Source organism: Thalassophryne amazonica, chromosome 13, assembly GCF_902500255.1.
Source record: "Thalassophryne amazonica chromosome 13, fThaAma1.1, whole genome shotgun sequence".
Taxonomy (NCBI): Eukaryota; Metazoa; Chordata; class Actinopteri; order Batrachoidiformes; family Batrachoididae; genus Thalassophryne; species Thalassophryne amazonica.
The window spans coordinates 8,876,603-8,893,275 of NC_047115.1; the positions used below are offsets into that span (position 1 = coordinate 8,876,603).

The window sequence follows — 16,673 nt, forward strand, 5'->3', positions numbered from 1 at the left end:
ATGCTGCTTTTATCCGATGCTTGTTTGCATCAAGTTCTTATCAAACAATATTGAAACTGAGGGAATCCGAAGGTGAACACCTGACCTGATCTGATCCCAAAAATATTTTTCTTTGAGCCATTGATCCATCTGTGACTGTGAGAGTTTACTGAAGGATGGTCAGAAGAGGATCCCTCAGAAATGCCTCACATGACCATGAGTTATTTGCATTTAAAGTTACTGCCAGTTGCAATTTGCATTGCTTACAGTGGCCTTAGCCTTGAAGAGCCTAGGATAGCTACATTCCTGAAAGATCTTGAAATATTAGTATTAAAAGTGTGAATTCAAGCATATTACTAGAGAGAAACAAAAAACAGAATTCTTCCAACTATTTCTGTTATTGTGTTATCAGTAATGATGAAACACAGACTATACATACTCACGGCTCATCTGAGCCAACCTAAGTCACCATTTGTTTGATGCGATCTCATTCCAATGATACCAGAGGAGCCTCCAAAGAGATCTTGTAACAAAGACATCCAGTCATCACCTTTGGTCACTGGTTAGCATCCAAGTTTCACAACTATACAGTAAGACAAGAAGCGCCAGGACCATAAAGACCTGGACCTTCATTGTCCTGCCAAGGTACCACCATTGTCAAACACCTCTGTCCTAGATCTCATAACTCCTGGCCATACCCCCCCCCCCCCCCCCCCCCCCCCCCCCCCCCAACATACACACACACACACGCACACATTATTGCTACTTATTAAATTCTATTATTGTTACATTATTATAATGTGATATATTGTCATGCATGTATTGTTGGTGGTTGTCAGCAAGAAGCCAGAGTGGTTCTGGATGCAATGACATGGGGAAGGAGTACCAGGATATGCTTGAAGACCTGACCAGAACTGATATCAGTTCAATTCAATATATTTATTTATGCAAAAACAATTATAACACAAGTCATGCCAAAGCACTATTCTCAAGTGAGGTCTAGTACATACCCACGATGACCAAAGTCAACAAATCCCAGGAAATTTTCTGTAATTGTTTTTTTGTTATATTCCAGAAAGAAACCTCAAGCAGTCCAGACTCACTTCAGTGGCAATCTGCTATGGCCATTCTATCAAAGCAGAACAGAATGGCGCTATATAAATAAAATTGATTGATTGATTATAACAGGAAAAACAATACACCTGACAAAACCAAATATATTCTAAATGGTGACATAGCTTAATACACCACAAGTCTCAGAAAACAGAGGCCATAAAGTCTGTGTGTACACCTTCATGCAGGATCTCAGTCATTCACCTCCCAGTGGTCCCAAAGACCAAACATCTAACCAAGAGCTTGTAGGGTGGCAGGTCTAGTCACAATGAAGGTACATCTATCCAAGAGCTTGTAGGGTGGCAGGGCTCGTCATGATGAAGGTACATCTAACCAAGAGCTTGTAGGGTGGCAGCGGTAGTCATGATAAAGGTACATCTAACCAAGAGCTTGTAGGGTGGCAGGGCTTGTCATGATGAAGGTACATCTAACCAAGAACTTGTAGGGTGGCAGGGCTTGTCATGATGAAGGTACATCTAACCAAGAGCTTGTAGGGTGGCAGCGGTAGTCATGATGAAGGTACATATATCCAAGAGCTTGTAGGGTGGCAGGGGTGCAGTGGTTTCTGAAACCATTTTCCTTTTGCTACGTCATAAATCCTTTTTGACCTTGAGGCCCTTTGGGCTGGTGCTTATCTACGGTTTCCGTGGCGTGAAGTGGATGATAAGCCATGACTCCCGCTGGACGGGACACCAGTTCATCGCAGGTAATTTCGCAGCTGAGGCTAGTACCCATTTTATAGCTGGGTGGACTGAACCTTGCCACATAAATTGAAATAAATGCTGAAGTGGTTTATGTTTTCCACATTTCTACTTTGTCAGACTCTGAAACTGTAAAGGTAGATCTCTGTCTTTACAGTATGATGAATCTTCTTACCACTGTGATGATTAACAGGGTCTGTCTGTTGCTTGTGGTGATGTTTGAGGATAAAACTGACCTCTGCGCCCACTGTGGAGTTCCTCACAGGACGAGGTAATGGATGGCTTTTAAATGTGTCATTTGTAATCTCTGTCTCTGGGTATAAATGTGTGATAACGCGGTGCGCCATGCATTCATGCGTACACGGCAGAGTGCGCTTGGTCTTAGTCAAACAGAGACGGCTGCATTTCACGGACGGCACAAAGATAATGTCAGATTAATGACAGAACACAATGTGGTTAAACACATGTGAAAATAAACACACCACTTCATCCAAGGCCATGGTGACATCAAGGAGCTGTGCACCTACATAAGTCCATTTGGTGCACGTAAAAATACATAAAGCTGGGCTCAACACTGCCACCTAGTGCCAGAAACCATCAGTTAACATGCAACATTGAACAATCCATTCAGTTTGGACAGTTTGGATGTATGCTGTGGTTGTTGTCACATCATTAACCAAAGTCTGAAAATAAACTTAGTAATTAGAAATTAATAACAAAAATAAAACTTCTTCTTTGTTGTCTTTATCAGCAGATTGCAAACCACCTTTACAGGTGCACACCACCACCTACTGTACTGCACTAACTATTCTAAGTCAATACAATACACAACGTAAAACACAAGAATGGCATAAAATCATTAAAACCCACAATAAAATATCTTAACACGATTTTGATAGCTTTACTACGATCATACAGCACGGTCTGTGAGTGCTGTTTATTTATTTACAGCCTAAAACCACCGTTTTGATGCTCTGATTCCTACAGTGTGCCTACGTCTAGTTTTTAAATTTTATTTTATTTTTAGAAAATACACTTGCGACTTGGTAACGACTCTTCACCTGGGTGCTCATATGTTTTCAAACAGTCCTTTGCAGAATGTGCAATCAACATCTTGTTCAGGACAATCCCAAACCCAGACAGTCTGGCTGGTCACTCAACATTTTAAGTGTTGCAATCAGTGCGTTCATGGCAACAGCTTAACATTGCGTGCAAACCGTAACCTGTGACCCAACAGTGGGACAGGATGCCAATGCCGCAATCAGGACATCCATCATTTCCGCAAAGATCTCTCGCATCATCGCGATCAAAACCCAATGGGTCACAATTTACACTTCCGACACGTTGTTCAGCTGTAACCATGACCGAATAATCTCATTTGCATGTATTATCAAGTCATAATTGTGACAGTACCTGTTCTGCAGTCTGCAGATAATCGTGATCTGCATGTCATGCAGACTGTGAAGCTCCGTGTGCACTGAGCTCTTTAACAATTCTAAAACAGCATTGTTTGATAAAAGTTTTGCAGAAATAAAGGTGAACCCGTGCACTGTGGCAGCATTGTTCTTTCAGATCAAAGGCATATCTGAAGTGGCAGGTGCAATCATAGGGTCGCCTCATCTGATTGCTGTCTCCTCTGGAGCCTCACTCACTGAACCGATGATCGCTCCACTCAGACTGGAGGGTTATTGACATTGACAGGACTTCAGTCTCATCTGTCAGAACATTAAAGCTGATGATGGCAATTCCTTCGACTGCGTGCTTGTGAGCAAGCATGCATTTGGCACAAAACATCTGTTTTGACTTTAGCATTCCTCCTTTGTTTGCCCTTTAAAAACAAAACCAACAATTTGTTGCAAATGAGCCTCAGTTGAAGTGACCTGTGGAGGCATCTGGAAACACAAAGTCCTGCACACAACGACTTTTATGACTTTCTCAAGAGTCTTCACATCCATCGGTGATGCAATGTTGGTTCTTAAAATGTTGCTGCTTTCAGAGCTCAGAGACACAATAATTTTTATTTATTTATTTATTTATTATTTATTATTTTTTATTTTATTATTTCAGAATCATGTGTTCCTCTCTCTTCTTTCAATATTATTTTCATGTATTTATTTGCAATGAGATTATGAATATTGACTGATACAAAAATGAAAATACTCAAGATTCACAAAGTCGAGTGTCAGAATATCATCTATTACTATAAGCAACAAGGTTCATCACCATATCCCACAGCCTGTAATCAAAGTTTTTGAAATGGAGCAATATCTCCACCTGGTGGACATTTATCATTAATACACATGTTGTGAAAGTGTAGGGACACGGACCCACAACAGGGGGTGTAAATGAACGGACAATGGAATAAGCCAAAATACAACAATTTAATGTTGTGAATGTGCACAACAGAAAAACAGACAACACAATTTAGAACAGCAGTCAATAATTCAGGTGACGTGTGGGCAGGCTCGAGGATAGAAGACACCTGTCCAGAGAAGAGCCATGTGGCCTGTTTCTCTGTGCACGATCCAGCACACAGGTGCCTGAGTGTGAGGACCCCAGGCTAGAAGGGCCAAGGAGATGCTCAAGTTTCACCTGGCTGTGGCAGACAGATGACATTTGAGAGATGTGGGAATGGACTGAGTGTCTACTTGGGTGATTGTCATACAGGATGTTCCAGGGATGTATGGGATGTTGTGGAAGAAAGCAAAGTGCAGCACTCGCAATGCTCCAGGACTTGACTGTAGTATACCATATTTTTCACATTATAGTTGCACCTATTATAAAATGCTTTGTGAAGATGTAAAAAAATAAATAAGTTGCACCTTTATCTGCATGTGGACGTTAGTCCAGGGAAAATGCTGTGCTACAGAGTCTAACAATGGACAGGAACGCAGTGTAGCACATGTGCACACCACAGCCTGTGCTGTTACTTAACATAAAGAGTTTTAAATTCAACAACAATAAACATGTGTTGGACAAAATATTAGCTATTTGATGTATTTTGCACAAAAGAACAGTGAACAAAAATAAACCCAGACTGCTGCCTATAGTTTGGGTTAAATTGATTTTCTTTTTTTTCTTCATATTTTCAATTTGGGATTTTTGTACATTGTTGTTGATTACCTTTGTTATTGGCATTTATTCTGTTGTTATTGGAGTTTATGTTGTTTAGTGCTTTGACTCCTATGAAAACCTGATATACAGTAACACTTAACACTTCTTTCTGTCATTGTGAAAATTCTCCACTTGTAGCTGAACAAACTGACCCCTGGCCTGTTTTCTGTGACGCTGGAAATGAGCCTTTAAAAAAATCGCTTTATCTTTGTATTTTCAGTAAACTAAACCGTCACATTACATTACTTGTTTATACTTACAACCTAAAAGAGGAATGATTTCAGTTACAAACCCCAACACTGAGACACTGTGTGTGGAAGAAGGAGGGCAGGGACGTGGCGGAGGTTCAGGTGTGGTGAGAGCAGGATACTTACAATAGCATGTTCCTCTCAGGGGGTTACCAAGGTAACGGTTCTCCGAGTCACACCTGGAACAAAAAAGGAAGCAGACACAAGCATAGAGGGAAAGAAGTGAGTAAATATAATCAAAGGATAAAGAGACAAAGACAACAACGGCATTATGACACCAGGAGATAATAAAGGCATCGGAAAAAGGCAGATTGTGCACTGACTCCAGCTGACAGTTTTTTTTTGGTGGAGGGGGGTTGTTCATGAGTGAAAGGATCAGTGGAGTGTAAGATCAACCGGTGGGTTGGTGCAACATGAGCACCAAAGTGGGCGGTGCTTTTGACTGACCTGGTCCCCATCAACAGTACAGCTGGGTGGACTGACACAATGCAGATTAAGTGACTTGTCCAACAGCACGGACAGGTACTGTGAGTGGGACTCGAACTCAGGTCTATATAATGGTGGTCCAACTCCTTACCCACTGATCCACCTGCTCTGCACGATGGACCAAAGACCAAAGCAGTGTGAATGGTAGCACAGTGCCTCAGTGGTTGGCACTGCTGCCTCACAGGGACTGAGGTCACGCCCAACCTGGTCCTTTTCTGTGACTTTACTGGAATTAGCGGGTTTTTAAAAAATGGATGTATCAAATCAAATCAATTTTATTTATATAGCGCCAAATCACAACAAACAGTTGCCCCAAGGCGCTTTATATTGTAAGGCAAAGCCATACAATAATTAAGGAAAAACCCCAACGGTCAAAACGACCCCCTGTGAGCAAGCACTTGGCGACAGTGGGAAGGAAAAACATACTATGTATGTCAACAACATGAACTTGCTCACCTGATCCCAGTGCACTACACAAAAATATCGGAAACTGGCGGCACTACACACTAGAACAAAAAAATTGTTGAACCAACCTAATTATTGTCCCAAGTGGAGGGGTTAAAGTATCCCGGGGTCTTGATAAGTTGGAGAATGAGACTGATCGATGGATTGGTGTGGAGTCTGATGTTTTATGGACATTTTGCCAGACTGTCGTGGTGAAGAAGGAGCTGAAGTTACCAGACGATTTATATGGTCAGGAACTTTGGGTAATGACTGACAGGATAAGATCATGGATGCAATTGGTGGAAATGACATTCCATCGTCGAGTACCTGGGCTTAGACTCTGGGCCAGGGTGAAAAGCTTGACTATCCACGAGGGACTCTGAGTAGAGCCACTGCTTCTTCACATCAAAAGGAGCCAGCTGAGGTGGTTTGGGCATCTGACCCCTGATTGTCTCCCAAAGGAGGTCTTCCAACTGGGAGGAGGCCCCTGGGAAGACCCAGGACACACTGGAGGGATTTTATTTCCCACAGGGCTGGGGAACACCTTGGGATACCCAGGGAAGAGATGAAGGACTTGGCCAAGGATAGGAAAGTGTGGGGACGAGCTGCTAGGCTGATGTCATCACAGCCAGGATAAGCGGCAGAGAATGAATGAATAAATGAATGAATGGATGAATGAATGAACCAACCCCCCAAAAAAAGGTTTATTTGGTGACACTCAAGCTAATATTTTGGAGTAGTATCAGTCCCTTTATATATATATATATATATATATATGTGTGTGTGTGTATCTTTAAATCTGATCTGAGTCTTAGTACAATAAGGTCCATCTACGCAAATGTATTAAGTTACCAGCAGGTACCGAAGGTTCTGACATCAGTATTGTATCAGAAGGTGGCATCACTCCACTCCTAATATTTAAACTTCAAGCCCCGCCCCCCAGCACACCTGCGTAAACACGTAGTTCCTGATATGAATCTGAATGCATCATGAGGCTCTCTGCAGCTGGAAGTTCAGATGAGCTTCAGACTCCTTTTTGAAACTACTCAAAGGCATTTTAAAATAAAGAAATGTGGCAGTTACAGGCTGCCCAGGTAAAGAATGGTGGACGTTACAAATGGATGCTGGAGGAATGATGTGCTGCTACTTTTTCAGGCCATTAAAATGTCAGCCTGGATGACGTGTACCTCAAGTCAGAAAATTATGACCTGACACAAAGAGAACAAAAGCCACACTTATTAAAGCTGGTGAGCGAGGAACAGAGCGCGGCAAAGGGGCCAAATGCGACTGTAATGTGACGGCTTTCAATGTGTCTGAAAGCCACGTGAGGGCGGCCAACGTAGGTGACATTCATCTGGAAAAGTTTGTGTCAGAACACAAACCGCGTGTGTCGAAATGCTGCAACAGAACGAAATATAAAAAAAAAAAAAGAAAGCAGTGATCAAAGCCACAGACGTGACTAAATATGGATTATAAATCACAGGAAAGCCAGCAGGGAGTTTGTGGAGAACAGATGGAGACCAGCAAGAGAGAAGACAATAAAACAAGAACAGAAACATACTACCAGAGCGAATAAGAGGGCCAATAGTGTTAATGATATGTTTGTCAGCAGCAGGTTAAACACAAGACATTTATTCTTCAACCAACTCTTTAATCAGACCACAGAATTCTCAAAAAAAAAACTCCAGCCAGAGATTTAGAGTAAAATAAAAGACATCAGAGGACTGTAGAAAATCATTCAAGTCAATATCCATGTCTGTAACAGTGTTTTTTACTTCACTGTGAAGTCAAAAACATCAATCAATCACAAATATTTTGCTGATTAATATTTTTAGATCTTTTATCAAGGCTTCTTGACTGAGATATACAAAAAAGATGTTTTTTTTTACCATGTTTTCCCATGACCTTTCACCAAAATGTGCCAAAATGTAATCAATTCAAGATATCTATCCAAGTAATATTCCCATGAAGTATGAAGGAAATCCATCCAGCCGTTTTTAAGTTATATAATAGACACACACACACACACACACACACACACACACATACTGATGTGCAGAGTAATAATCAATAAGCAGTGAAATCCTGCATCTGGTCAGGTTGCTTATGTAATGATTCATAGCTTCACATTTTTTGGGGGGGGGGTTGGCAAACTACACATTTTTATGTCCTGGATTTCCAAAACTGGCACCTTCAGAAATCATCTGGTTAACATGAAATTTCACTGAAGCTTTTAGATTTGGTAAACTACACATTTTTGGAAACTTACTGAAATGATGAATCCAAAAAAACAATGTTTTCTTTCTTTTTTGTTTGTTTGTTTGTTTTCCCAGAGGTTTCTATGGTGGCCATCTTGGATGATAAAATGTTAACCTTTGAAAATGACCTTCTCAAGTTCTGGTTAACCTCGGATGCTGACTGAAGTGACTCAGTAAGAGTTTTGGAGGATGGGGATCCTGAGATGCTAATTACTAATTATTGAATTTGATGACTAGTATAGTGCAGGCTGCCGTTTTGGGTTCTTTATAGTTACTTTATAATTATGGGAACCTGGAACCAGGCCCTGATCCATGCAGGTGTCTTTTCCTTACTAATCACATCCAGATATTTGTAACTGTCTATTATTTGGGGGAAAAAAACATATTCAATCTTTCTTGTCATTTGCAATAAAGGTTATGAATCCTTAAACCAAAAACGGTGCCGTTAAATGTGTAGCACGAAGTTGATCCACAAATAACCAGAAGTCAAGAAAGGTAAATTTAGTTTCCAAAGGTCACAAATTTTGGAAATCCGAGATGGCGGCCACGACATCTTTTGAAAAAAATGTAACATTTGTTTGTTTGTTTTTAATTCCCATTTCACAACAACAACAACAACAAAAATCTACAGATTACCAAACTTCCGAAAATCATGAACAAAATTGCACAAGGAACCTGACTGTGATGTAAGTCCAGCATTTTTGACCCCTGGACCAAAATCTTTTTTTTTTTACCCTTGTCTGTGTGTGCCTCTGCAGGATGAGTCACAACCAACTAATACATGAAGAATATGTAGACTTTTTTTTAATATGGAAGCAGTGATTTGCTGCCCCCTTTTATTTTTCCCATAAATTGAAGGGCTGCGACACAAAACCACCATTAAACAAACAGTCACATCCACAATGACGGTGACCGTGGAAAGTGCAGACAAAGACGTCGTTCACAACAGGGAAAAGACATAAACGGTTATGGGGTACAAACATTAAAAATGGTGACAAATGGTGTCAATTTTGTACAGGGGTCAAAAGTTAAAGCTGCTTCAGTTTTCATAAAAAAGTCATGAAAATTATTGGTGAGCAGTTAAGATCAATAAATGGAATAGTTTTGACGGTGCTGAACACATGCTGTCAAACATGGTCAAACAAGGTCAGTGTCCATTGGATTCTATGAGATAACATCAGTTATGTTACCTCTATGAGGTAACATGATAACTAAGAATGACAAATTAGTCCTTTTAAATACCCTCAACCAATAATTTGCATCACTTTTTTTTAACCAAAATTGGATGAACTTTATTTTTTTAATCACTTGTACATAGTGTAATTGACATTTGTCACCATTTTTGCTGTTTTTACCCCCAAACTCTAAAATATTCACTCATAGATAGTCCAAACTACACCTTGTGGAGTCTTTATGATCAGATAAATAATGTGATATACTTTTCAATATCACTGAAGCATTTTTTTACTTTTGGCCCTTGTGTAATTCTTCACTGACCCCTACCTGGCTGCAGATAGCACCCTGGGTGGCCACCATACATTTTATATCCACCAGGGTTCACTGAGGATGGATTGTGCCATTTCATCCTCTTAAGTGGCACCGAAACCCACTTGGACCATGGACTATTATTGTGAACATAATTCTAACAGGCTTTAGGAAATGCTTTTCTCTAAATGATTTTTCTTATTTATTGTGCTGGAGCCAGACATTTATGATGCGTTTATTGCACGTGCAAATATGGATTAAAATGTGATTAATTGTGCAGCAAACCTGCTGTGGTGGGTTTGATCAAATACATAGTCCACATTGAATAGGACACTGCAACTAAAAAAAAGGTCTCGCTGCAGTCGATATCAGTAGAATTTAAAAAAGCATAAATCTAAATGACAGAAATATCTTTGAAAAATGTTCAGTGATGCGCAATAAGTGAGAAAAAACATCTGAAAAGTAGAGTGTCCTTGAAATGTGGATAAAAGAGAGGATTGGAGACATTTCCAGAAAGCGTATATCTTTAAAGGCTTTTTTAGTCGGTTCCAGCCAATGTGCGGCAAAACACACACAGTCACACACACACACACACACACACACACACACACACACACCACACACACACACACAGTCACACAGGACTAAAACTGCACACCACATTTTCTGTGATAAATGTGATGTCATAAATTTCTCAAGTCTTCTCTGTGGAGGCCAAATGTGATCTGAAACACTTGTATTTTAATCAGAAAGTTACTTTATTTTCAGTCTGGTTTTGAAATATTATAAAAACAGGAACACTGGCTGGACGTCCTCCTGGTCAGAGGACGTATATTGCTGTGAAAACATTCATTATTGTGGAGGATTTCATGCCGCTGTGTGCACACCTGAACCCATCAGAGCTCGGAAGTTAAACAAAGAAGGTCCTGTCCAGGACGTGGCTGTGAGGCCGCTGAAGAAGGAGCTGCACAAACATTTCTCCACGTGCAAGTGGAGCTGCGTCAGGAAGGCACTCAGTGTAAAACTTGTGCCAAATTTCAATGCAGCTGGTTCCTGAATACAGAGCAGCAGGGTGGCTTCATGCTTAGAACAGTCATCACGCTGTGTGACAACAGTCCTTTGACAATACACGGCATGTCAGGGTCAAAGGTCAAGGTCAAACCAAAGGTCAACGATTACTGTCTGACTGTAATGTATTTAAAAGGCAAAGACCAAATTCAACCAACTGTACGGATAAACTCGATGGACTGTCCTCTCACTAACACAGGTCTGGAAGGCTGTAGGTCAAAGGTCAAGGTCAAACAGAGGTGATTCTCCACTGTCTGTGGCAATATCTTCAAAACACAAAGAGTACATACAATGAAACTTAGTGGATAAACGAAGTGCACTGGACTGTTGCAACATGGTCATGTCAAGGTCATAGTTCAAACGTCAAGGTCAAATCAGTGATCATACACTGCCATATCTCAGGAACAAGATGAGATCTTGAATGTGGTTTTCTGCAAAGATTTTTGTTCTCCCAGTGCTGACAAATGTATCAGAACTTCGACATCAACGACAGTGAAAAGTCGAAAAATTAGCAGGCAGTGGTGAGTCACTGGAATCATCTGGATGACTTTTTATCTCTCTCTGCTGTATTTACTCCTGATTTATTTTTGCTGGAGCAAACATTTTTGACACATTTTGTTTGGCTAAATTTTTTCCCCCCAAAATTTTACTCACAACACCCCATAATGACAACATAAAATGTTTTTTTTGGGGGGAGGGGGCTAAATTGTTAAAGAAATCACGTGTACATAAGTATTCACAGTGTTGTGTGGGCCGCTGAAGAGGAGGTACTGCTGGCCCACCACCACCAGATGGCGCCCTGCTTGAAGTGCGGGTTTCAAGCACCAGAAGGCGTCATAGCAACCGGGAGTGACAGCTGTTACTCGTCATCAGCACCAGCTGTCACTCATCCACATCACCACCACCATAAAGAGCAGGCGACATCGAAGGACATTTGAAATTGCTGGCTAAGGCTAAGCGTAAATTTGGTAAGATTGTAATTCACGTCGGCAGTAATGACACCCGGTTACGCCAATCGGAGGTCACTAAAATTAACATTGAATCGGTGTGTAACTTTGCAAAAACAATGTCGGACTCTGTTGTTTTCTCTGGGCCCCTCCCCAATCAGACCGGGAGTGACATGTTTAGCCGCATGTTCTCCTTGAATTGCTGGCTGTCTGAGTGGTGTCCAAAAATGAGGTGGGCTTCATTGATAATGGCAAAGCTTCTGGGGAAAACCTGGTCTTGTTAGGAGAGATGGCATCCATCCCACTTTAGAGGGAGCAGCTCTCATTTCTAGAAATCTGGCCAATTTTTTGGGATCCTCCAAACTGTGACTGTCTAGCGTTGGGACCAGGAGGCAGAGCTGTGGTCTTATACACCTCTCTGCAGCTTCTCTCCCCCTGCCATCCCCCTATTACCCCATCCCCGTAGAGACGGTGCCTGCTCCCAGACCACCAATAACTAGCAAAAATCTATTTAAGCATAAAAATTCAAAAAGAAAAAATAATATAGCACCTTCAATTGCACCACAGACTAAAACAGTTAAATGTGGTCTATTAAACATTAGGTCTCTTTCTTCTAAGTCCCTGTTGGTAAATGATATAATAATTGATCAACGTATTGATTTATTCTGCCTAACAGAAACTTGGTTACAGCAGGATGAATATGTTAGTTTAAATGAGTCAACACCCCCGAGTCACACTAACTGTCAGAATGCTCGTAGCACGGGCCGGGGCGGAGGATTAGCAGCAATCTTCCATTCCAGCTTATTAATTAATCAAAAACCTAGACAGAGCTTTAATTCATTTGAAAGCTTGTCTCTTAGTCTTGTCCATCCAAATTGGAAGTCCCAAAAACCAGTTTTATTTGTTATTATCTATCGTCCACCTGGTCGTTACTGTGAGTTTCTCTGTGAATTTTCAGACCTTTTGTCTGACTTAGTGCTTAGCTCAGATAAGATAATTATAGTGGGCGATTTTAACATCCACACAGATGCTGAGAATGACAGCCTCAACACTGCATTTAATCTATTATTAGACTCTATTGGCTTTGCTCAAAAAGTAAATGAGTCCACCCACCACTTTAATCATATTTTAGATCTTGTTCTGACTTATGGTATGGAAATAGAAGACTTAACAGTATTCCCTGAAAACTCCCTTTTGTCTGATCATTTTTTAATAACATTTACATTTACCCTGATGGACTACCCTGCAGTGGGGAATAAGTTTCATTACACTAGAAGTCTTTCAGAAAGCGCTGTAACTAGGTTTAAGGATATGATTCCTTCTTTATGTTCTCTAATGTCATATACCAACACAGAGCAGAGTAGCTACCTAAACTCTGTAAGGGAGTTAGAGTATCTTGTCAATAGTTTTACATCCTCATTGAAGACAACTTTGGATGCTGTAGCTCCTCTGAAAAAGAGAGCTTTAAATCAGAAGTGTCTGACTCCGTGGTATAACTCACAAACTCGTAGCTTAAAGCAGATAACCCGTAAGTTGGAGAGGAAATGGCGTCTCACTAATTTAGAAGATCTTCACTTAGCCTGGAAAAAGAGTTTGTTGCTCTATAAGAAAGCCCTTCGTGAAGCTAGGACATCTTTCTACTCATCACTAATTGAAGAAAATAAGAACAACCCCAGGTTTCTTTTCAGCACTGTAGCCAGGCTGACAAAGAGTCAGAGCTCTATTGAGCTGAGTATTCCATTAACTTTAACTAGTAATGACTTCATGACTTTCTTTGCTAACAAAATTTTGACTATTAGAGAAAAAATTACTCATAACCATCCCAAAGATGTATCGTTATCTTTGGCTGCTTTCAGTGATGCCGGTATTTGGTTAGACTCTTTCTCTCCGATTGTTCTGTCTGAGTTATTTTCATTAGTTACTTCATCCAAACCATCAACATGCTTATTAGACCCCATTCCTGCCAGGCTGCTCAAGGAAGTCCTACCATTATTTAATGCTTCAATCTTAAATATGATCAATCTATCTTTGTTAGTTGGTTATGTACCACAGGCCTTTAAGGTGGCAGTAATTAAACCATTACTTAAAAAGCCATCACTTGACCCAGCTATCTTAGCTAATTATAGGCCAATCTCCAACCTTCCTTTTCTCTCAAAGATTCTTGAGAGGGTAGTTGTAAAACAGCTAACTGATCACCTGCAGAGGAATGATCTATTTGAAGAGTTTCAGTCAGGTTTTAGAATTCATCATAGTACAGAAACAGCATTAGTGAAGGTTACAAATGATCTTCTTATGGCTTCGGACAGTGGACTTATCTCTGTGCTTGTTCTGTTGGACCTCAGTGCTGCTTTTGATACTGTTGACCATAAAATTTTATTACAGAGATTAGAGCATGTCATAGGTATTAAAGGCATTGCGCTGCGGTGGTTTGAATCATATTTGTCTAATAGATTACAGTTTGTTCATGTAAATGGGGAATCTTCTTCACAGACTAAAGTTAATTATGGAGTTCCACAAGGTTCTGTGCTAGGACCAATTTTATTCACTTTATACATGCTTCCCTTGGGCAGTATTATTAGACGGTATTGCTTAAATTTTCATTGTTACGCAGATGATACCCAGCTTTATCTATCCATGAAGCCAGAGGATACGCACCAATTAGCTAAACTGCAGGATTGTCTTACAGACATAAAGACATGGATGACCTCTAATTTCCTGCTTTTAAACTCAGATAAAACTGAAGTTATTGTACTTGGCCCCACAAATCTTAGAAGCATGGTGTCTAACCAGATCGTTACTCTGGATGGCATTTCCCTGATCTCTAGTAATACTGTGAGAAATCTTGGAGTTATTTTTGATCAGGATATGTCATTCAAAGCGCATATTAAACAAATATGTAGGACTGCCTTTTTGCATTTACGCAATATCTCTAAAATCAGAAAGGTCTTGTCTCAGAGTGATGCTGAAAAACTAATTCATGCATTTGTTTCCTCTAGGCTGGACTATTGTAATTCATTATTATCAGGTTGTCCTAAAAGTTCCCTAAAAAGCCTTCAGTTGGTTCAGAATGCTGCAGCTAGAGTACTGACGGGGACTAGCAGGAGAGAGCATATCTCACCCGTGTTGGCCTCCCTTCATTGGCTTCCTGTAATGCTAGAATAGAATTTAAAATCTTCTTCTTACTTATAAGGTTTTGAATAATCAGGTCCCATCTTATCTTAGGGACCTCGTAGTACCATATACCCCATTAGAGCGCTTCGCTCTCAGACTGCGGGCTTACTTGTAGTTCCTAGGGTTTGTAAGAGTAGAATGGGAGGCAGAGCTTCAGCTTTCAGGCTCCTCTCCTGTGGAACCAGCTCCCAATTCAGATCAGGGAGACAGATACCCTCTCTACTTTTAAGATTAGGCTTAAAACTTCCTTTTCGCTAAGGCTTATAGTTAGGGCTGGATCGGGTGACCCTGGACCATCCCTTGGTTATGTTGCTTTAGACGTAGACTGTGTTTCATAATTATTGTATGGCCTTGCCTTGCAATGTGGAGCGCCTGGGGCAACTGTTTGTTGTGATTTGGCGCTATACAAGAAAAAAGTGATTGATTGATTGATTGATAAAGGCGGACTGCAACTCCACCTCCCAGCCGAGAAATCAGCACCTTGGAGGTAATTTCTTTGCTGAATTTAAACTGACTAATAGTCTGAACTTCTTTTGCAGCTGTTTTCTGTGGGTGTTGCCTTATCTGTGGGATTGGCATTTGGTGTGATCAGCGACGGCTTCGCTCACACCCCCAACAGATAAGTGGTTAGACAGGAGCTGCACGAGTGTGTTGACTGAGGTGGAGGTGCTCCCTCCTTACAGAAACACAGACGTGGGATTACCGAGTGTGAGTACTCACACTCACCTGTGCGTTTCTGTTCTCTGCCAGCAGTACCAGGTCTGACAGCTGGAGACGGTGACCACTGGGGACAGGATTGGCGGCTCTGGTGTTCTTTAAGATCCATGGCGGGTGGAGGGCCGTGTGGGATCCGGCTTGGTTCGGACGGGCGTCTCCTACCTCAGCCTGCCCACACATCACCCAACGTGTAATAACTATCGTCCCAAACTGATTGTTGTCTGTATTCCGTGTTGCACAATTTACAACATTAAATTGTTATGTTTGGCTTATCCATTGCCCGTTCTTTTACGCCCCCTGTTTATGGGTCCATGTTCCTACACTTTCACAAACACACAGCCTTGCTCAGTCCCTTTGTGATCCACCTTTGGCAGAATTTACAGCATCAAGTCTCTTGAATATGATGCCACAAGCTTGGTGCACCTATCTTTGGGCAGTTGGTCCATTCCTCTTTGCAGCACCTCTCAAGCTCCATCAGGTTGGATGGTGAGTGCCGTGCACAGCCATTATCAGGTCTCTCCAGAGATGTTCAATCAGATTCAGGTCTGGGCTCTGGCTGGGCCACTCAAGGACATTCAGAGTTGTCATGAAGCCACTCCTTTGATATCTTGGCTGTGTGTTTAGGGTCATTGTCCTAATGAAAGATGAACCGTCATCCCAGTCTGAGGTCAAGAGCGCTCTGGAGCAGGTTTTCATCCAGGATGTCTCTGTACATTGCTGCATTCATCTTTTCCTCAATCCTGACTAGTCTCCCAGTTCCTGCTGCTGAAAAACATCTCCACAGCATCATGCTGTGGAGATGTTTTTAGTAGGGATGGTGCCTGGTTTCCTCCAAACATGACGCCTGACATTCACACCAAAGAGTTCAATCTTTGTCTCATCAGACCAGAGAATTTTGTTTCTCCTGGTCTGAGAGTCCTTCAGGTGCCTTTTGTCAAACTC

General features: G+C 41.2%; 1 protein-coding gene across 2 annotated transcripts in view; it reads right to left on the reverse strand.

Moving 5' to 3' along the window:
• atrnl1a (attractin-like 1a) overlaps positions 1 to 16,673 on the reverse strand; it is a 449,940-nt gene that overhangs the window by 243,667 nt on the left and 189,600 nt on the right. For both annotated transcript variants that reach the window (XM_034184477.1, XM_034184476.1), the window contains one exon: positions 5,282 to 5,334. In XM_034184477.1, the coding sequence (XP_034040368.1) occupies positions 5,282 to 5,334 (53 nt within the window). The remainder of the gene's footprint in view (positions 1 to 5,281; positions 5,335 to 16,673) is intronic.